General features: G+C 42.7%; 2 protein-coding genes and 1 long non-coding RNA gene across 3 annotated transcripts; 1 reads left to right on the plus strand and 2 right to left on the minus strand.

Moving 5' to 3' along the window:
- Window positions 1-12830: 12830 nt before the first annotated feature.
- Window positions 12831-13525, minus strand: LOC141026277 (uncharacterized). The gene is made up of 2 exons (XR_012188109.1): window positions 13410-13525; window positions 12831-13264 (listed from the first exon to the last, which is right to left on the minus strand). It is a non-coding gene; the product is annotated as an uncharacterized lncRNA (long non-coding RNA).
- Window positions 13526-14811: 1286 nt separating this feature from the next.
- LOC109750480 (probable leucine-rich repeat receptor-like protein kinase At5g63930) lies at window positions 14812-18194 on the plus strand. The gene is made up of 2 exons (XM_020309437.4): window positions 14812-16825; window positions 16918-18194. Exons 1-2 carry the CDS (start codon window positions 14812-14814, stop codon window positions 17289-17291), a joined length of 2388 nt encoding a protein of 795 aa, XP_020165026.1. The 3' UTR covers window positions 17292-18194.
- A 184-nt stretch (window positions 18195-18378) lies between these two features.
- LOC109750482 (vacuolar protein sorting-associated protein 60.1) lies at window positions 18379-21781 on the minus strand. Its single transcript, XM_020309440.4, has 7 exons — window positions 21463-21781; window positions 21214-21365; window positions 20008-20101; window positions 19851-19922; window positions 19631-19742; window positions 19198-19346; window positions 18379-18698 (listed from the first exon to the last, which is right to left on the minus strand). The coding sequence occupies exons 1-7, from the start codon at window positions 21529-21531 to the stop codon at window positions 18648-18650; spliced, it is 699 nt and encodes a 232-aa protein (XP_020165029.1). The 5' UTR covers window positions 21532-21781; the 3' UTR covers window positions 18379-18647.
- Between the last annotated feature and the right edge of the window lie 1038 nt (window positions 21782-22819).

The raw sequence follows: 22819 nt of genomic DNA on the forward strand, positions 1-22819 counted from the left end.
TTACGTAGGTAAGAAACGTTCTTGCTAGAAACCTATACAAGCCACGTAAAAACTTGCAACAACAATTAGAGGACGTCTAACTTGTTTTTGCAGCATGTGCTATGTGATGTGATATGGCCAGAAGATGTGATGTATGAGATTGATCATATTCTTGTAATAGGAATCACGACTTGCATGTCGATGAGTATGACAACCGGCAGGAGCCATAGGAGTTGTCTTTATTATTTTGTATGACCTGCGTGTCATTGAATAACGCCATGTAAATTACTTTACTTTATTGCTAAGCGCGTTAGCCATAGAAGTAATCATTGGCGTGACAACTTCATGAAGACACAATGATGGAGATCATGATGATGGAGATCATGGTGTCATGCCGGTGACGAAGATGATCATGGTGCCACGAAGATGGAGATCAAAGGAGCAAATGATATTGGCCATATCATGTCACTATTTGATTGCATGTGATGTTTATCATGTTTTGCATCTTATTTGCTTAGAACGACGGTAGTAAGTAAGATGATCCCTTATAATAATTTCAAGAAAGTGTTCACCCTAACTGTGCACCGTTGCGAAGGTTCATTGTTTCGAAACACCACGTGATGATCGGGTGTGATAGATTCTAATGTTCGCATACAACGGGTGTTGACGAGCCTAGCATGTACAGACATGGCCTCGGAACACACGCAATACACTTAGGTTGACTTGACGAGCCTAGCATGTACAGACATGGCCTCGGAACACGGAGGACCGAAAGTTCGAGCATGAGTCGTATAGAAGATACGATCAACATGGAGATGTTCACCGATCTTGACTAGTCCGTCTCACGTGATGATCGGACACGGCCTAGTTAACTCGGATCATGTTTCACTTAGATGACTAGAGGGATGTCTATCTGAGTGGGAGTTCATTGAGTAATTTGATTAGATGAACTTAATTATCATGAACTTAGTCTAAAATCTTTACACTATGTCTTGTAGATCAAATGGCCCACGTTGTCCTCAATTTCAACGTGTTCCTAGAGAAAACCAAGCTGAAAGATGATGGCAGTAACTATACGGACTGGGTCCGGAACCTGAGGATCATCCTCATAGCTGCCAAGAAAGATTATGTCTTAGAAGCACCGCTAGGTGAAGCACCAATCCCAGAGAACCAAGACGTTACGAACGCTTGGCAATCACGTGCTGATGATTACTCCCTCGTTCAGTGCGGCATGCTTTACAGCTTAGAACTGGGTCTTCAAAAGCGTTTTGAGAAACATGGAGCATATGAGATGTTCGAGGAGCTGAAAATGGTTTTCCAAGCTCATGCCCGGGTCGAGAGATATGAAGTCTCCGACAAGTTCTTCAGCTGTAAAATGGAGGAGAACAGTTCTGTTAGTGAGCACATACTCAGAATGTCTGGGTTACACAACCGCTTATCCCAGCTGGGAGTTAATCTCCCGGATGACGCGGTCATTGACAGAATCCTTCAGTCGCTTCCACCAAGCTACAAGAGCTTTGTGATGAACTTCAATATGCAGGGGATGGAAAAGACCATTCCTGAGGTATATTCAATGTTGAAATCAGCGGAGGTGGAGATCAGAAAAGAACATCAAGTGTTGATGGTGAATAAAACCACTAAGTTCAAGAAGGGCAAGGGTAAGAAGAACTTCAAGAAGGACGGCAAGGGAGTTGCCGCGCCCGCTAAGCCAGTTGCCGGGAAGAAGTCGAACAATGGACCCAAGCCTGAGACTGAGTGCTTTTATTGTAAGGGAAGTGGTCACTGGAAGCGGAACTGCCCCAAATACTTAGCGGACAAGAAGGCCGGCAACACCAAAGGTATATGTGATATACATGTAATTGATGTGTACCTTACCAGTACTCGTAGTAGCTCCTGGGTATTTGATACCGGTGCGGTTGCTCATATTTGTAACTCAAAACAGGAGCTGCGGAATAAGCGGAGACTGTCGAAGGACGAGGTGACGATGCGCGTCGGGAATGGTTCCAAGGTCGATGTGATCGCCGTCGGCACGCTACCTCTGCATTTACCTACGGGATTAGTTTTAAACCTCAATAATTGTTATTTAGTGCCAGCTTTGAGCATGAACATTGTATCTGGATCTCGTTTAATTCGAGATGGCTACTCATTTAAATCCGAGAATAATGGTTGTTCTATTTATATGAGAGATATGTTTTATGGTCATGCCCCGCTGGTCAATGGTTTATTCTTGATGAATCTCGAATGTGATGTTACACATATTCATAGTGTGAATACTAAAAGATGTAAAGTTGATAACGATAGTCCCACATACTTGTGGCACTGCCGCCTTGGTCACATTGGTGTCAAGCGCATGAAGAAGCTCCATGCAGATGGACTTTTGGAGTCTCTTGATTACGAATCATTTGACACGTGCGAACCATGCCTCATGGGTAAGATGACCAAGACTCCGTTCTCCGGAACAATGGAGCGAGCAACCAACTTATTGGAAATCATACATACCGATGTGTGCGGTCCAATGAGTGTTGAGGCTCGCGGAGGATATCGTTATGTTCTCACTCTCACTGATGATTTAAGTAGATATGGGTATGTCTACCTAATGAAACACAAGTCTGAAACCTTTGAAAAGTTCAAGGAATTTCAGAGTGAGGTTGAGAATCAACGTGACAGAAAAATAAAGTTCTTACGATCAGATCGTGGTGGAGAATATTTAAGTCACGAATTTGGTGCGCACTTAAGGAAATGTGGAATCGTTTCACAACTCACGCCGCCTGGAACACCTCAGCGAAACGGTGTGTCCGAACGTCGTAATCGCACTCTATTGGATATGGTGCGATCTATGATGTCTCTTACCGATTTACCGCTCTCATTTTGGGGCTATGCTTTAGATACTGCCGCATTCACTTTAAATAGGGCTCCGTCGAAATCCGTTGAGACGACACCGTATGAATTATGGTTTGGGAAGAAACCTAAGTTGTCGTTTCTAAAAGTTTGGGGATGCGATGCTTATGTCAAGAAACTTCAACCTGAAAAGCTCGAACCCAAGTCGGAAAAATGCGTCTTCATAGGATACCCTAAGGAAACTATTGGGTATACCTTTTACCTCAGATCCGAAGGCAAGATCTTCGTTTCCAAGAACGGGTCCTTTCTGGAGAAAGAGTTTCTCTCGAAAGAATTGAGTGGGAGGAAAGTGGAACTTGATGAGGTGATAGTCACCCCTTCCGAACCGGAAAGTAGCGCAGCACGGGAAGATGTTCCTGTGGTTCCTACACCGACTGGGGAGGAAGTTAATGATGATGATCATGAAGCTTCAGATCAAGTTACTACTGAACTTCGTAGGTCCACAAGGATACGTTCCGCACCAGAGTGGTACGGCAACCCTGTCCTGGAAATCATGTTGTTAGACAACGGTGAACCTTCGAACTATGAAGAAGCGATGGCGGGCCCGGATTCCGACAAATGGCTAGAAGCCATGAAATCCGAGATAGGATCCATGTATGAAAACGAAGTATGGACTTTGACTGACTTGCCCGATGATCGGCGAGCCATAGAAAACAAATGGATCTTTAAGAAGAAGACGGACGCGGATGGTAATCTGACCATCTATAAGGCTCGACTTGTCGCTAAGGGTTATCGACAAGTTCAAGGGCTTGACTACGATGAGACTTTCTCACCCGTAGCGAAGCTGAAGTCCGTCCGAATCATGTTAGCAATTGCCGCATACTATGATTATGAGATATGGCAGATGGACGTCAAAACGGCATTCCTTAACGGCTTCCTTAAGGAAGAGTTGTATATGATGCAGCCGGAAGGTTTTGTCGATCCTAAGAATGCTAACAAAGTATGCAAGCTCCAACGCTCAATCTATGGGCTGGTGCAAGCATCTCGGAGTTGGAACATTCGCTTTGATGAGATGATCAAAGCGTTTGGGTTTACACAGACTTATGGAGAAGCCTGTGTTTACAAGAAAGTGAGTGGGAGCTCTGTAGCATTTCTCATATTATATGTGGATGACATACTATTGATGGGAAATGATATAGAATTCTTGGAAAGTATAAAGGCCTATTTGAATAAGTGTTTTTCAATGAAGGACCTTGGAGAAGCTGCTTATATATTAGGCATCAAGATCTATAGAGATAGATCAAGACGCCTCATTGGTCTTTCACAGAGTACATACCTTGACAAGATATTGAAGAAGTTCAATATGGATCAGTCCAAGAAGGGGTTCTTGCCTGTATTGCAAGGTGTGCAATTGAGCACGGCTCAATGCCCGACCACGGCAGAAGATAGAGAAAAGATGAGTGTCATCCCCTATGCCTCGGCCATAGGATCTATTATGTATGCCATGATGTGTACCAGACCTGATGTAAACCTTGCCGTAAGTTTGGTAGGAAGGTACCAAAGTAATCCCGGCATGGAACTCTGGACAGCGGTCAAGAATATCCTGAAGTACCTGAAGAGGACTAAGGATATGTTTCTCGTTTATGGAGGTGACGAAGAGCTCGTCGTAAAGGGTTACGTCGACGCTAGCTTCGACACAGATCTGGATGACTCGAAGTCACAAACCGGATACGTGTATATTTCGAATGGAGGAGCAGTAAGCTGGTGCAGTTGCAAGCAAAGCGTCGTGGCGGGATCTACATGTGAAGCGGAGTACATGGCAGCCTCGGAGGCAGCACAGGAAGCAGTCTGGATGAAGGAGTTCATTACCGACCTAGGGGTGATTCCCAATGCGTCGGGCCCGATGACTCTCTTCTGTGACAACACTGGAGCTATTGCCCTTGCGAAGGAGCCCAGGTTTCATAGGAAGACCAGGCATATCAAGCGTCGCTTCAACTCCATTCGTGAAAGTGTTCAAAATGGAGACATAGATATTTGTAAAGTACATACGGACCTGAATGTAGCAGATCCGTTGACTAAACATCTCCCTAAAGCAAAACATGATCAACACCAGGACGCAATGGGTGTTCGATTCATCACAATGTAACTAGATTATTGACTCTAGTGCAAGTGGGAGACTGTTGGAAATATGCCCTAGAGGCAATAATAAATGGTTATTATTATATTTCTTTGTTCATGGTAATTGTCTATTGTTCATGCTATAATTGTGTTATCCGGAAATCGTAATACATGTGTGAATACATAGACCACAACGTGTCCCTAGTAAGCCTCTAGTTGACTAGCTCGTTGATCAACAGATAGTCATGGTTTCCTGACTATGGACATTGGATGTCATTGATAACGGGATCACATCATTAGGAGAATGATGTGATGGACAAGACCCAATCCTAAGCATAGCTCAAAGATCGTGTAGTTCGTTTGCTAGAGCTTTTCCAATGTCAAGTATCTTTTCCTTAGACCATGAGATCGTGCAACTCCCGGATACCGTAGGGGTGCTTTGGGTGTGCCAAACGTCACAACGTAACTGGGTGACTATAAAGGTGCACTACGGGTATCTCCGAAAGTGTCTGTTGGGTTGGCACGGATCGAGACTGGGATTTGTCACTCCGTATGACGGAGAGGTATCTCTGGGTCCACTCGGTAATGCATCATCATAATGAGCTCAATGTGACTAAGGAGTTAGTCACGGGATCATGCATTACGGTACGAGTAAAGAGACTTGCCGGTAACGAGATTGAACAAGGTATTGGGATACCGACGATCGAATCTCGGGCAAGTAACATACCGATTGACAAAGGGAATAGTATACGGGATTGATTGAATTCTCGACATCGTGGTTCATCCGATGAGATCATCGTGGAACATGTGGGAGCCAACAAGGGTATCCAGACCCCGCTGATGGTTATTGACCGCTGATGGGAGCCAACAAGGGTATCCGATGAGATGCATATAATTTTTTTGAAAACTCAAACCTCACCAACTTTAACCAAGTTTGTGGAGAAAAATGTTTACTTCTAGAATGCCAAACATAGAGTTAGATGTATAATGATATGACTATGCATTAGGGGCCAAGATCGAAAGAAACTTTCTCTTACCATAGAATTTGATATATACGAGATTGAAGGAGTACCAATATATTTTAATGCTATGGTTGGGTTTTATCTTAATAAACTTGTTAGTAGTTGCGGATCCTTGCTAATAATTTCAATCATAAGTGCATATAATTCCAAATAAGGGATGACATGCTAGCAAAGCCCTCTCCCTCATAAAAACTTGCCTAGGGCAATTCCGCACACCATACCACCATTATTCCACTCTCGTTATTTGTAATATATTCTATCTTTATTTAGGCAGCACCTACTTTTAGGTTTATGTTCTTGCAAAGCTATCCCTTTATGCTCACTTCGCAGTTTTATTTCTCGTTTCTAGATAAAAGCAAACACTCGATATATGTAGAGTTGCATCAGTGGCATATATGACCATAGAATTCGAGTTTGGGCAATTCATGTCGCCCTATGCGAGGGATTATGAGCACTCCCGGAGGGGAGGACGACGGTGGGACTGGAGTACCAACGTGTAGGAAATTTTGCTATATCTTGCTCTTTGCGAGTTGGTCGCCCACTCATAGGCCGCAATCCGTTTTTGCTTTCTTATCGCTTGCACGCTCAAGTTGGTTTGATTTGGCCTATATACTTTTCATGTTTTTCATACGTGACAGCTACTTCTCGACCTCTAGTAAAACAACGTTTCTTGTTTCTTCTGTTTTTTCGGCTTTTCTACTCGGTTATTTTATTCAAAGAACTTATAAATTTTCACATTGTTTCTTTTTTCATCATGTGTTTTAGAAATCTGAGAATACTTTTGAAATACTAGAATGTTTTTCAAATTTGTGAGAATTTTTTTCAAATCTATGAACATTTGTTTTGTATTCGTGAACATTGTTTCAAATGCATGAACATTTCTTGAAGTTTTTTTTAGAAATTTATCATTTTGTGAAATCCTGATTTTTTTATAAGAAGCAAAAAAATAAAAATAAAAATAAAAAAGGTGGAAAAGAATAAGATAATATGGGCGCCCCCGCAAATGGGTCGACCTAGAAGGCACTTATGGGATCGGGGGGAGGGTGTTTGGGCAACTCCTGTCGCCCTACACAGGGGAATATTGGCTCCCCCAGAGGGGAAGACGACAGTGGGACTGGAGTACCTGCGTGTAGGAAATTTTGCTATATCTTGCTCTTTGCGAATTGGTCGCCCACTCATGGGCCGCGGTCCAATCAAGTGTTTTTGATTTCTTCTCGCTTGGGGGCTCTAGTCAGTTAGAGTTGGCCTATACATTTTCATGTTTGTCATACGTGACAGCTCCTTAACCTCTAGTATAATGGATTTTCTCGTTTCTTCAGCTTTTTACATTGTTCTTTTTTTCAGTTAACTTACAAATGTTCCGGGTATTTCTTTTTTCATCATGTGGTTTAAGAATTAGAGAATACTTTTTTGAAATTCAAGAATATTTTTCAAATTTGTGAATATTTATTTTAAATCTATGAACATATGTTTTGTATTTGTGAACATTTCTTTGAAATGCACATACATTTTATGAAGCTTGTTATATATTTTTCTGAAATTTTGAATATTTTTTGAAATACTAAATTTTTATAGAGAAGCACAAAAATACAAAACAAAAAAATGGAAAATAAGAGATAAACAAGGGTGCCTCCACAAATGGATCAACCCAAAAGGGCGCGCTTGGGACCTGTCGCCCTACGTGGGGATTGGGAGCTCCTATACGGTGCTTTTAGCACCGCTAACCGCTGCTGGCGCCCACGCGCGACGACTAGCGGGAAAAACAGAAGCGAAGAGAAAATATCAGCTAAGAAAATGGATTAAGTGGGATTCAAACTCAGGTCCGCCAGCTGAAGATCTGACGCAACAACCAATCGATCAACAATACTTTACTGATTACAATCCGAAAACAGTTCTATTTTAAAATCGTTTTAGTACAAAACATTAACATATATTATGTACATATAAATCATTTGAACAAGTAAAAACGTGAAATTGGGAAAATCATAGAGTTGCTATAAAAAGATCCGCCCGAATGAGAAAATAGATCAAAATGTTGAAAAAGTTCATGGAAATCGAGAAAAACTAAAAGTTCACAAAATTCTGGAAAAGTTCAATGAATTTGCAAAAAAAAGTTCATTGATTTTGTAGAAAAGTTCACAAATATGGAAAAATGTTCATCGAATTTAGGAAAAGTCCATCAAATTTAAAAAAAATGTTTATCGACTTAAAAAAAGTTCATCAAATTTGGAAAAAGTTCATCAATTTTTTAGAAAATTTTACAAATTTGGAAAAATGTTCATCGATTTTTAAAAATATTCATCAAATTTAAAAATTGTTCATCAAATTTGAAAAAGTTCACCGAGTTTGAAAGAAAAGGTTCATCAAATTTGAAAAAGTTCATCGAGATTGAAGGAAAAGGTTCATCAAATTATAAAAAAGTTCACTGATTTTGACAAAAAAGCTCACCGATTTTGAAAAAATATTCACCAATTCATCTATTTTGACAAAAAAGTTCACCGATTTTGAAAAATGTTCACCAAATTAGAAAAATGTTTTATCGAATTTGGAAAAAAAGTTCAACAATTTAGAAATAATTTCATTGAATTTGGAAAAACAATACTTCACCAATTTTAAAAAAAAATCATCGAATTTGAAAAAAAATCATAAAATTCGGTGAACCTTTTGCATCGAACTAGAAAAAGGAAAAAGAAAAAAGAAGAAAGAAGAAAGAAATCGGAAAAAGAAAAAGAAAAAGAAGGTAAAAGGAAAATAAAGAACAAAAAACGTGAGAAGTTGTTAGTTATCACCTAAATCGGAATCTAAAAGATTACGAGAAACAAAATTCAATCCCGCATAAAAAATTTGTATGATCATCCAAAGATTTAACCCATGAGATGGGAAATTCCTTAGCATCATTTTCATCCTTTCCCAACATTGCGCAACATGCACATGTTCAAGTTGCTTGAAATTCATAATCTCGGTTCTAAGGGAAATAATTTTTGCGGGCGGAAAATACTTAGTGATAAAAGCATCTTTGCACTTATTCCAAGAATCGATACTATTGCAAGGCAAAGAAGATAACCAAATTTTTGCAGCATCACGCAAAGAAAACAGAAATAATTTCATCTTCACAACATCATTGTCCACATCTTTTTTCTTTTGCATATCGCATAATTCCACGAAGGTATTAAGATGGGAAACGACATCCTCATTAGGAGTACCGGAAAATTGATCTTTCATAACAAGATTCAGCAAAGCAGTGTTAATATCACAAGACTCCGCACTAGAGGCGGAAGGAGCAAGCGGAGTGCCAATAAAATCATTGTTGTTGGTATTTGAGAAATCACACAACTTAGTGTTCTCTTGAGTCATGATGACTACGCAACAAGATTGCACTCAAAAACAGATCTGACGAGAAAACGACGAACGAAAAAGAGGGGCGAATAAAACGGCAAATTTTGTGAAGTGGGGGAGAGGAAAACGAGAGGCAAATGGCAAATAATGTAAATTGCAAGGACATGAGATTTGTGATTAGGAACCTGGTATATGTTGAAGATCCTCCCTGGCAACGGCGCCAGAAATTCCTTTTGATGCGGCTTGAACCTACATCGGTATTTCCCCAAAGAGGAAGGGATGATGCAGCACAGCAATGGTAGGTATTTCCCTCAGTGATGAGACCAAGGTTATCGAACCAGTAGGAGAACCAAGCAACACAACGTAAACAACACATGCACACAAATGACAAATACTCGCAACCCGACGTAAGAGAGGGGTTGTCAATCCCTCACGGGTAAAAAGATAGATATTTTTGTAGTAGTTTGGATAAATAGATCTCGCGGGAACACGAGATAAAATAAATAAAGATAAATTGCAGCAAGGTATTTTGGATTTTTAGAAATATAGATTTGAAAATAAAAGCAAAGGAAAATAGATCGCAAAGGCAAAATATATTGAGAAGAGACCCGGGGGCCGTAGGTTTCACTAGTGGCTTCTCTCGAGAAAAATAGCAAACGATGGGTGAACAAATTACTGTTGGGCAATTGATAGAACTTCAAATAATCATGACGATATCCAGGCAATGATCATTACATAGGCATCACGCCCAAGATTAGTTGACCGACTCCTGCCTGCATCTACTACTATTACTCCACACATCGACAGCTATCCAACATGCATCTAGTGTATTAAGTTCATGGAGAAACGAAGTAATGCAAAAAGAACGATGACATGATGTAGACAATATCTATCTATGTAGAGATAGACCCCATCGTTTTATCCTTAGTAGAAACGATACATACGTGTCGGTTCTCCTTCTGTCACTGGGATCAAGCACCATAAGATCGAACCCACTACAAAGCACCTCTTCCCATTGCAAGATAAATAGATCAAGTTGGCCAAGCAAAACCCAAATATTAGAGAAAAATACGAAGCTATAAGTAATCATGCATATAAAAGATCAAAGAAACTCAAATAACTTTCATGGATATAAAAAGATAGATCTGATCATAAACTCAAAGTTCATCGGATCCCAACAAACACACCGCAAAAAGAGTTACATCATATGGATCTCCAAGAGACCATTGTATTGAGAGTCGTACGAGAGAGAGGAAGCCATCTAGCTACTAACTACGGACCCGAAGGTCTACAAAGAACTACTCACGCATCATCGGAGAGGCACCAATGGAATTGGTGAACCCCTCCAGGATGGTGTCTAGATTGGATCTGGTGGTTCTGGACTCTGCGGTGGCTGGATCAATATTTCGTCGACTCCCCTAGGGTTTCTGGAATATTGGGGTATTTATAGAGCAAAGAGGCGGTCCGGGGGAGTCCTGAGGTGGGCACAGCCCACCAGGGCGCGGCTGGGCCCCCAGGCGCGCCCTGGTGGGTTGTGCTCCCCTCAGAGCACCCCCCAGATGCTGCCTTGGCCCATTGGGTGTCTTCTGGTCCATAAAAAATCTCCGTGAAGTTTCGTTGCATTTGGACTCCGTTTGGTACTGATATTGTGCGATGTAAAAAACATGCAAAAAACAGCAACTGACACTTGGCACTATGTCAATAGGTTAGTACCAAAAAAGATATAAAATGATTATAAAACATTCAAGATTGATAGTATAACAGCATGGAACAATAAAAAATTATAGATACGTTGGAGACGTATCAGCCTTGCCTCTTCGATCGTAGTTGTTTTTGTGCTTACCTTCTTAAGGCATCCTTATTTAACTTATGTCTGTACTCAAGTATTGTTGCTTCCGCTGACGCTTGTGTCTTGAGCTATGTATTCTAGCCCTCGAGGCCCCTGGCTTGTAATATGAAGCTTGTATGTGTTTCATTTGTGTTTAGAGTTGTGTTGTGATATCTTCCCATGAGTCCCTGATCTTGATCGTACACGTTTGCGTGTATGATTGAATCGGGGGCGTTCACAGGTAGCGGGCCCTGCACTGCAGATCAAGGGCGGGTGGTCGCCATGACAGATCTTGTGAGGCGGAGGTGGCGTCTCATGTGGGGAGGTCGGGGGCGACAGTCAGCAGGGCGGCGCCCCAGCTGCACGGCGGCGGTTGGAACCTACATGGTCGGCGGTGTGGCGGCCGTGGGCGCATGGGTGGCTCCGATGGCTGCAGATCTGGGGTCCTATCCAGACCCGTCTCGGTACGGCCTTGGCTGGCCGGTGGCGCGAGGAGGACCGGTGAGGGGTGGCTGGAGGCTCCCTGCCGATGGTGGCGCTTGTCTCCACGGCGAGCCTCCGTTCGGTTCCAGCAGATGCGAGGTTGGGGGGGGCGTGACTTCTGATGAAAATCGCGCCGACTTCGGTCATGGTGGATGATGGCGGCGTCTATGACGTCGTTCCCTTCTCGAGGCATCGTTGTTGCAGGTGGTGGCACCCCACTAGTGATGCTCCGGGGGAAACCCTAGATCTGGATCTACCGGATCGGACGATGATGGTACCTTTGATGTCGTTGTCCCTTCCGAGGGCATCGATTTGGAGCAAGTGCTAGCTAGAAGGGACAAGCGGAAGAGCGGTGTCTCGTCCACCGCAAGGCCGACGGACGATCCCGATGGCATGGTGCTGCGGAGGTTCGGCGACGGGCGTGTGTGGACGGATACATGCAGGATGGTGGAGTTGTCTGGCGTCGTGGTGGCGTCGACGGCAGGCCAGGTAAGGTCTATGGGTCAGTTTCTGCTCTGGAGATGGACCGATGGAAGATGGCGGCGACAACCTCTGAGAGTGCGTCGGTCCGGTATGGGATCCAGTCCCGGTGTGTGGCTGGGCTGGGGCACTCGGCTTTAGATGTTAGAGTTTGGTGCGATGTCCGTTTGGTATTAGGCCCGGATATTCGGCACAACTTCATCAATGGGATAGGAGTAGCAACCAAGCTTGGTAGCAACAGATGTCGCCTTGATGGTGGCTTTAGGCTGACTGATGTGTTACTTTATATGGCCTCTGTGAATAATTAATAAGATGGCCGCATGTATTGTCCAGATGCAGTGGCCGGGTGTCTATCCTCCTTTTCAAAAAATAAATTGTATTTAAAATCTGTTTGCAGTGAATCTATATAAATTGTTGGATGTATATATATACAAAAAAGAATGTTCACAATAGGCTGACTTGGGCAGGCTGGTCGGGCGGGTATCTCCTGCACATGAATCTCGCCCGATTTGGCACTTGGCAGCAGGTGAGCACGAGGAAAGATGTGCTTTCACTTTAACGAAGGTACTAGAAGCAGCCGCGCGCTTTGCTGTGCCGCTCGGGCTGTAAACTGTCAATTCTATGCTCTCTTTTTTTGTGTGTGTTCAGCAAACCCATTGGTATAAGATAAGAAGAAACCGCGTCCCCACACATTAACCAAGAAATCACGAGCAGCAGCCGGAGACCATCAGACAACGACAATGCTATGACGGAGACGGGATCCACTCATATTCAAAGACCATCCATCAAACCTCTATGATGATAATGATGATGACTGTCTTTGCTTTGCTTTGCTTTGCTTTACTTTACATAATAGTCTTTGGACTATCGTCTGAGTTCAGACAAGCACTCCCGTTAACACTTTCTATCTACTGGGTATGTGTGTACAGAGCCTGTTTGGTTTAGATCCCTGACGCGCCCGACCAAATTTTTGGTTGTTGACCAGAGCGATGATTGCGTTTGGTTGAGATCCAATAATTTGGCTCGCCACAGACCCATCGGTCCTTCCCGTTTATACTACAACCAATTATTTGGCAAGGCGTTGGCGGCCTTTCGTCCGCGAAAATTTTGGCGCGCCCTGGGTTGGCAAGGTTACTGCAGGCACAATCCAAATGCACCCATACTCACAAGAGAATTCGACCTGAAAAGACCATCGAAATTCAACTGAGCCAGTGCCATCAACAGGATGGTATTGAGAACAGCTCCCTATCAACTGTTATTCCAAGAAAAAAAAATACAGATATTCAATCGTTCAACGAATTGTAATGGTATACGAGGAAACATACACCAAATCTCTGTCCATGCACAAACCAAGGCGTGGATCATCGATCAGCGTCAAGATTCAGTCAGGTACGGAACGATGTGTGCGGCAGTGTACTGTAGACATGCGTCCCAGTTCATCCTCCTGCACAAGCACAGAAAAAGAAGAGCAAGCCCCAGATCAGATACAATAAATATTCCACAGGCTGAGAGACAAGCTCAAGCTGGTTAGGTTTCAAAGCTCAAGCACAAGAAGCACTTACAGCAAGTAAATAAATTGAATCCGGCTGAAACTTACCGTGTTGTAACAAGTCCAACATGTAAATAAATTGAACAGCTCCCTATCAACTGTAAATAAATTCAACACATGAACCATTATTTCTACCATTGACAGAATTCCAACACGTAAATTTTCCTGCAATAAATATAAATTGTTGCCTTCCGCGGCCAGTAACAAGTCCTTGAGGTAATTAAATATTCTTTTGTTCGACGTACCAGCTCAAAAGTGAATAAGGGAAACATTTTAGAGAATAGCTCAAGACAAGCAGCTTCAATTTCTCTATGGAATTACCAACTAAAGAAGTTGCATGATCCAATAAACAAAGAAATACTATCAAACAGGAGATACCATCAAATGAAAACTCTGCTGCAATATTACCTCAATTCCGTTCAGTAGACAGAGGAAAATTGCAAATTTTGCCGGAATTCTGTCCCTGCCTTCAACTCCTTTTTAGGGATTTCTGGGTCATTTTTCCACAGGCATGATTAAAGAAAGAAAGGAGAAATAGATGGCGGCAGACACTGAAGCAAAGCCATCCAGCAGAAACTTCCACTCAACTTATGAAGAAAAGAAGACAGTACACCAGGGAGGTTTCCTTGCTAGGTTTTCATCTACCTATCATCCTTTTCTCACGCAGAAACACAGGAAACGACCGTATTTGCTGGGCCCAGCTGCCAAAGGAAAAAAAATGACAGAGATGGCGAAAGATACTGAAGAAAAGCCATCCAGCAGCAGCTTCCAATCAACTCCTTTTCAAAGCAAAAAAAAAAAAAAAAGCTTCCACCCAACTCCTTTTCGAAAGAATAAAGCATCCATTCAACTGCTGTGTGTTGACTGAGGACCTCATAACAATGGATGACAGACTGGTTAAATACTCATCAACAGAGTTGCATTGTGTATTGAATCACATCCCCTAGCCAAACACATTATCGAATTCCAGATGCAAACACTACGCAGCCAAATGCGACCTCTGTTTTTTTTTTTGAGGTGTAAATGCGACCTCTCTGTTCTACCTTTGCCTACTGCTGGTGCCATGTCTTCTTCTCTTGGAAGAAGCACATGCAGCGCACCATCAAGGAATCTCGCCGAGGTCTCAACGCACGGCCCTCCTCCACTGGAAAGCTACACTTGCAGGCCCGGCGCTGCAGATGAGCTCTTGGCAGGAAAACACCAGCCCCTGCAACTGGACGGGCATCATGTGCACGGTTGTTCACATTTGCCGCCGCATGCCCTGGGTGGTGACCAACATCTCGCTGCCGGGTGCTGGCATCCGTGGCCAGCTTGGTGAGCTCAACTTCTCTGCTCTTCCATTCCTCGCATATATTGACCTCAGCAACAACAGTCTCCATGGTCCAATACCAGCTAATATCAGCTCTCTATCATTACTTTCTTATCTTAACCTATACTTGAACTATATCAAAGGACAAATTCCATGCAACAAATTGTCAGGTTTTCGTCCTCAAGAATTCGGAGATCTCATAAACCTTGTTCAACTTGTGCTCTCGTACAACTCATTTTCAGGACCTTTACCCGCAAATATATGTTCAGGTGGCAGACTTCAATATCTCATTGTCACTTCCAATATCCTCAATGGCTCCATTCCAAGGAGTTTAAAGACATGTACGAGTTTGGTTCAGCTTCAGCTTCAGGAGAACCAACTAACAGGAGATATATCTCAGCATTTGGGTGTGTATCCACAACTCATAAAGATGATCTTGGCATCAAATAGATTCTTTGGGCAGATCCCACCAAATCTAGGTGCATCTACCAAACTAACGGTACTACATCTAGCACAAAATATGATTACAAGTTCCATACTTACAATCCTTTCCAAATTGTCAAACCTAGTAGAACTAAAACTCGATTATAACTATCTCAGCGGTGAGGTGCCACCAGAAATCTGCAGTTTAGCAAATCTATATAAACTGACCCTATCATCGAACCAATTATCTGGATCCATACCTACACTGATAGGAAATCTGAGCAATTTAGGATACCTTGATATATCTGGGAACAGACTGAGTGGATTGATACCTGAGGAACTAGGGGGCTGCACAAAACTGCAATCCTTGAAGATCAACAACAACAGCTTCAGTGGAAGTTTGCCCGGTGCCATTGGAAATTTAGCAGGCTTGCAGATCATGTTAGATGTGAGCAACAATAACCTCAGTGGTGTGTTGCCGCAACAACTTGGCAAGTTGCAGATGCTAGAATTTCTGAATTTATCACATAATCAGTTCAATGGCAGCATTCCATCCTCCTTTGCAAGTATGGTGAGCATTTCAACACTCGATGTGTCCTACAATGACTTGGAAGGACCAGTCCCAACAACACGCCTACTCCAAAATGCTTCAGCAAGTTGCTTTCTTCCTAATAAAGGTCTGTGTGGTAGCATCTCTGGCCTGCCACCTTGTTATTCAATCCCAGTAGCTGCTCACCAAAAAGGAAAGATACTTGGTTTGCTTTTGCCAATTGTTCTTGTGGTTGGTTTCGGAGTTGTTGATGTGACTGTTGTCATAATAATACTTACTCATAAGAGGAGAAAACCACAAGAAAGTGTCACTGCTGAAGCAAGGGACCTATTCTCTATTTGGAATTTCGACGGAAGATTAGCATTTGACGATATTGTAAGGGCAATAGAAGACTTCGATGATAAGTACATCATTGGAACAGGAGGATACGGCAAAGTCTACAAGGCACAACTCCAAGACGGGCAGCTGGTTGCTGTGAAGAAGCTTCATCAGACCGAAGAAGGGTTGGATGATGAAAGAAGATTTCACAGTGAAATGGAAATTTTATCACACATCCGTCAACGAAGCATTGTCAAAATGTATGGATTCTGCTCCCATCCAGTGTATAAATTTCTCGTCTACGAGTACATTAAGCAGGGAAGCCTCCACGGGACATTGGAAAATGACGAGCTAGCAAAGGAATTAGATTGGCAGAAGAGAATTACTCTTGCAACTGATGTGGCTCAGGCAATATCTTATTTGCACCACGAATGCAGTCCACCTATAATCCATCGAGATGTCACGAGCAACAACATTTTACTTGATACATCCTTCAAGGCTTTTGTCTCGGATTTTGGCACAGCAAGGGTTCTTAAGCCTGATTCGTCAAACTGGAGTGCACTAGCAGGAACGTATGGCTACATAGCTCCTGGTATGTACTAGAATAGCCTTGTTTCTCACATCAGAAGCATTCATCTCTATCAATTTATTCCTAATTCTAATATTCTCGACGCTTTTGTGCAGAACTGTCATACACATCTGTTGCAACAGAGAAATGTGATGTCTATAGCTTTGGGGTAGTTGTGTTAGAGCTAATGATGGGCAAGCATCCAAGGGATCTATTAGAGGGTAGTCTTTCTAACAGCGAACAATCCATGATGGTGAAAGATATTCTGGACCAACGGCCGACAACACCAATAACAACAGAAGAGAATAGCTTAGCTCTGCTCATCAAGCTGGTCTTATCTTGTTTGGAATCTTCTCCCCAAGCAAGGCCAACCATGCAGGAGGCATACCAAACACTCATCCAGCAACCACATTCTAGTTCTCGTTCCGTGCCTTTCAGCACGCTTATATTACATCAAGGGATGCATGTTGACATAAGGTCTGAATCCTAGTGAGAAACCAGGGTCTGCCAAAGCAGACGCCGATTCAGAATTCAATTTTTTACTCAAGTCACTCATACACCACCTATATATACCTGAGTTGACGACTCATTGCAAGTCTATGTATTTGTAGATTCTCCTGATACAACAAAACATGACCGTTGTTTGCCCGTGGTTTCCCGCAAGGGTTTTCCACGTAAAAATGTGTGTCCAGTCCTGTGTTCTTGATATTTCTCTGTTTATTTGCTTGCTGATTTCTAATAATGCATAAATATAATTTGGTTTGCGGGATACTTATGTTGGTTAAAGACTGTACTGTAGACATAGTATCCACGTGTGACACTTTCTTTCGGCTGGTGTCTCCAGGGTACTTAAAATGTGTCCTAATATTTGTCTCTTTTTATCTACTATTGCTCTCATAACCTAAAGATTGAAAAAAAAATCAAAACTGGCGCAGTACCATGTAGTCCTGCGTTATTTATTCCATATATGGGAATCAAGATAAATTATCTTGGACCAAGCAGGAACAATCACAATGCATAAACGGAACCAAATGAATGTAAGCACATTGGAGATAGTGCATAAAAAAGAGAAGTACCGCAATATACTAAGTAAAAGGACTTACAGAGGGTTGTAGGGCAGGAGTATGTAGTATTTTTCCTTATTATTATTGCTCCCATGAACCTGAAGGTGAAAAAATGGAATCCGAAACTGACACATTATCATGTCATCCCGCTTTATTGTTATCTGGGTATCAAAGTAAAATACTTTTTTACCAAGCAGGAATGATCAAAATGGTCAAGTGTTCGATGCGTAAACGGAACAAATGAATGTGAACACGTGGATATAGGTGCATAAAACAAGAAAAGTACAACTGTACTAGGTAAAAAGAGCTTACGGAGGATTGTAGGGCACGCATATGTAGTCCTTGTCCTTAGGATGGAGCAATAGATAATGTACTACTACACTTAATTTCAAGCACTTGTAACGAGATTTTCATGGAACAAAGATACAGCCTTCTTTTTCTTGATGCCTATTACAAACTTAACCAAGGATGAGATGAGATGATAGGAAAAGCCATGACAGGCAACACGAGATCTAGCAACGTCCCATAATTTCATTATCAGAAAGCAGATACCAATTCAACTCAGCAGAAACATACTAACAACAGGATGTACAGCCGTATAGAGAACACTCCCTTTATCACACACTATTGTTCCAGCACAAAGGGAAAGAGACATTCCATCGTACAACGAGTTGACAGTGGGATATGAGGCAAGATACAATGAATCTGTCCATGCATAAACAAAGTGCCAACCATTTACAACGAGATCAAAACCTACACCATAGCTTTTTTGTTACTTTCATTCAGGTACGAATTGATGCGTGCGGCACGGTAGGCAGTCCCAGTTCATCCTCCTGCATCAACAGAGAAACGGTAGCAGAGTAAATTAGTCTACTGGTTGACAAGGGTTGACATTGCAATCAGGGGGAATCAAGAAAATTAAAGTATGTGGCGTGTGAGATGTTCAACGGAGACTTCGAAGTTCATGATGAAATCCATCACATACCACATGTTTGGCATGAAAATGGTTTGCATGTTCTCCTTCTGTGTGTTTCTTTTACTATTAAGATCAAGCTATTATAAGCTCAAATTGTTCATACCAACAACATATGCATGCATCATAAAGTTGAGCCAAAAATACAAGAGTTATGAGTTCAGCAATACATTCATAATGATCTCAAGCATGTAGCCTGTCAAATTAGATCATGTCACAAGATAAAAGGAACTCGTTTAAAACTTCAAACACTGTGATTGCATGGGAAATGACATGAACCATCGATTTCTTCCTAGGGATATCAGCATCAGAATCAATGTGAACAGAAACTGAACTAGTCAGTCTTGCAATTGACATACCTGCTGCCGGTTCGCCGGGATTGCTGCATGACCACTTGGTGCAGCAGGTAAGTTAAGCTCAGAATCAAGATCAGTCTCCTTGTCTGGTTGGAGGTACGATGGGACTGAATTCGATTCAAAGTCCATATCGGCTTCCAAAGCATCAAGCTCTGCATTTTCCAAAATACAGAATGAGGACAGCAAACGGAGAACCGTCTTGTCTGTAAATTAACACATGCATGACGCAAAACCAGTCTTACAACAAAAGGGCCAAAGAAATGTTTCAGATGAAACCTAAGACCGATATAAACTGGAGAGTGTACTGAATCAAATTCAACTACAAAACTTTAAACTGAAGAGTGGTTCCCAGCTGGTAACCACTGTAAGGAAGACTAGTTGACTCAGTAAGTCTTTGAAATATTCAATAATAACCAACTAGAAATAAGAGCCATACCGCCCATAAGTTCCTCCTCATCGATGTCATCTGGGACATTGTAGCTTCTGCCAAGAGTTTCTTGTATTTCATTGCTCACATCCATAAGATCCATCATCTCGTCTTGCATGCTCTGCGGATTATAAAAAAAGGTATGGATTCAGTTGTAATTCAAACAAAAATAGACAGGAAAAATAAGCAAGCAAATGACGAGTCTGGTACACAACAGGGTGTTGCATACATCTATATCTTCAATCCTGACAGTCTTCATCATCCCTTTCAGCTCTTTATTGGCAGCTTTCATTGCAGTCATCTGTTAAATGAAAAACAATTCAACATAAGTTTGAGAGCCAGAATCAGAATCTATCATTAAACCTGATAGTAAGAAGGCAGCATACAGTTTGTTGAGCATCTTTAATTCCCTCCGACGCGAAAGCAACTTGGTCAAGATTGTAAGTTTGGTTGTACAGCATGTCACGTTGACCTTCATACCTGTAGGGAAGCATATGGAGTATCAAGATTAGAGCACTAGACTAATATAGGCTCCTGCCACAAGAAGAATGATTAAATGCTACAGGGTAATCCTGGAGAACCAATAGCATTCCACTTCTATCTTGTCCATGTTAAGAACTTGCTAGCTTTTCGGATCAGCAGTTTCTATAAAGACACAACCTACCTAGGAGGAAATTCTGAAACTACACAAAGATGACGTGTTGTAATTTGTAAAGAAGGGAAGAAAATCTAAAGGTGTAGGAAAGCATGTCAAATAGATTCAGATATGCCTTCTCAGCTAGCCTTTCAGAAGGTGACTTGTCAACAACATTGGTACTGCCCATGGACGACCACGAAGAGAGTAGGTCTGGCTAACCATACGTTTTAGTTGGCATTTTAGGCAAGCATTGGTAGTGCAGTCTCATTGTTAATGAAGTATTCCTTTTTAGTTGTCCCTGACCCAGGAAAGCAAGCATACGAGTGCGGATATCCCCACAACTACCAGTTCAGCTCTTATAAGTTTATAAAAAAACAGAGCATATTAGAGATTCCCTTGACAGCGTTTGGCGCTGTCTGGCAACCGATGATGATTACTCATCCATGGAGCCCCTCGATGCGGAGCAGAAGAAGCTATGACTAAATGACTAGTAGTAAGATAAGAGAGGGTGGAATGTGCTAAAACTGTTTTATAATAAAAACTACTCCCTCCGTTCCTAAATATAAGTCTTTGTAGAGATTTCACTATGGACCATATACGGATGTATGTAGATGCATTTTAAAGTGTAGATTCACTCATTTTGCTCCGTATGTAGTCCATAGTGAAATATCTACAAAGACTTACATTTAGGAACGGAGGAAGTAGTTTGGTATATGTTTCAGGTGTGGTCTGTTAGGTGAGAAAGAAAACATTCTAAAATTGTTTTGCAAATGCAGGCTTTCCATCTAGACATGTAATGGTGGCCACATCTCCTAGAAATTGCATGTCAACATTAGCTGAGCAGCTGCTAGTACTCATTATTATCATCCACTAGTCGAGCAGAGAAAAAGAAATAAATGAAGAGGGGGTCGGGTTGGGGTTTGTGGCAGGTTGAGATACTAGTAGTAGTACATACATCTTGCGCTGCTTGAGGATCCTCATGGCGCGCGCCTTGACGGCCTCCTGCGCGGGTCCCGGCCTGGTCTTCTTGATCTGCTCCTTGTAGCGCGCCAGCTCCGCGTCCAGCTTCTTGATCTTCTCGTCCACCGTGTCCCCCCGCTTGTATATCTGCCACCAAGCCATCCATGGACTCATTCGATGAGAAGGGGATCGAATCCAACCCTAGCTAGCTACCACGGAATCGAATCCAAGATGAGGTGCGTACCCGGTCGGTGGCGTCCTGGATGGACGGCGGCGGGTCCTGGCTCTTCTTGGCGCCGAAGATCTTCTTCATCGCTCCCTCCTCCTCCTCCGCGCGCGAGACCGGATCGAATCGGATCGCCTCTCTCTCGAGGCTGCTCCGATTGGATTGCTTGCGAGGATTGCTAGGATTATCTCAGGGTCGAATTGCTGCCGTCTCGCGCAGGACTGGGGATGAAATCGGCAGGGGGGTCGGGAGAGCAGAGGAGGGTTGTGTGGTTCCCGGAAATCTCCGTGGTGTTTCGGTTAAGTTCCCTCCCTGGTAGGTCCTACTACTCCACGGGTCCACACGGTTTCCTCTGCCTTCACGTCCAAGGCTTTTGCCACACACAAACGGAGGTTGCAAAGAATTTGTCAAACAGTTGACAAAGTGTTTGGAAAAGAATTCTAGATTTTTCAAAGTCTTATATACTTATGCTTCTTCCCACACTTTTCGCGGTCGGTCAAAAAATAACTTATTTTTTTTAGCACGTCGAAAAATAACTATGAGCAAACCTCATGGTGGGTTGGCTTTCGGCTTCTCGATTAAGCCCTCTTGGCTCGTCAAGATCGGTGTCTCATCGCTGCACCGGAGAGCTTATGTGCCCATGTTTTAAAGGCGAGGTATTGCCCTCATGGCCAGCCGCAGGACACGGTCTTTCGGCCATTTCTTTGCAATCTTGGCTAAGGCATGGTTCATAGTCTTCTCAAAAAAGGCATCATTTGGCGCATTATCAATAGGGCAGATGTCCGTATATGGAGTGACCCGTGGATTCCTCATTCGGTCACCCGCGTTCCGGTCTCACCGCAAGGTAGATATCATTTTCGTCGTGTGCATGGACTAGTTGACGCGCATGGTGTGTGCAACACCCAGCTCCTTCGACAAATCTTCCTGCCAGTTGATGTAGAGGAGATCATGAAGATCAAAGCTTCCACAAGACTTGACGCCAAATGCACTTGCTTAAGGATCGGAGAAAAATGAGGTCTTCACCCACCGTTAGAAAGCACGTACCTATTGGCGCTAGAGGAGCGATGCAGGCCTTCTTCAGTCACGTCAAGCAGGGCGCCAAATGGGCAACATGCGATCTCGGAATTCATATGGAGGTGTCTTGCTCCTCCAAAGGTGTGCGCCTTTGGTTCAAAGAATATGACACTTCATACATTATGTAGGTGCCCAAGAGCGGTTGCACTGTGGCAAGCAATGGTGCAGGTGTGGCATATCCTAAATGTAGCAACAATGCAAAATAGTAGGAAGGCATGGGTGTTCGACCTGCTCGCAAAAAATTTCAAAACATCAAAAAAAAATTCAACATGTGTTCATATTTTCAAAACTAATTGGAATT

The sequence above is a fragment of the Aegilops tauschii genome, chromosome 1 (genome assembly GCF_002575655.3).
Source record: "Aegilops tauschii subsp. strangulata cultivar AL8/78 chromosome 1, Aet v6.0, whole genome shotgun sequence".
Lineage (NCBI taxonomy): Eukaryota > Viridiplantae > Streptophyta > Magnoliopsida > Poales > Poaceae > Aegilops > Aegilops tauschii.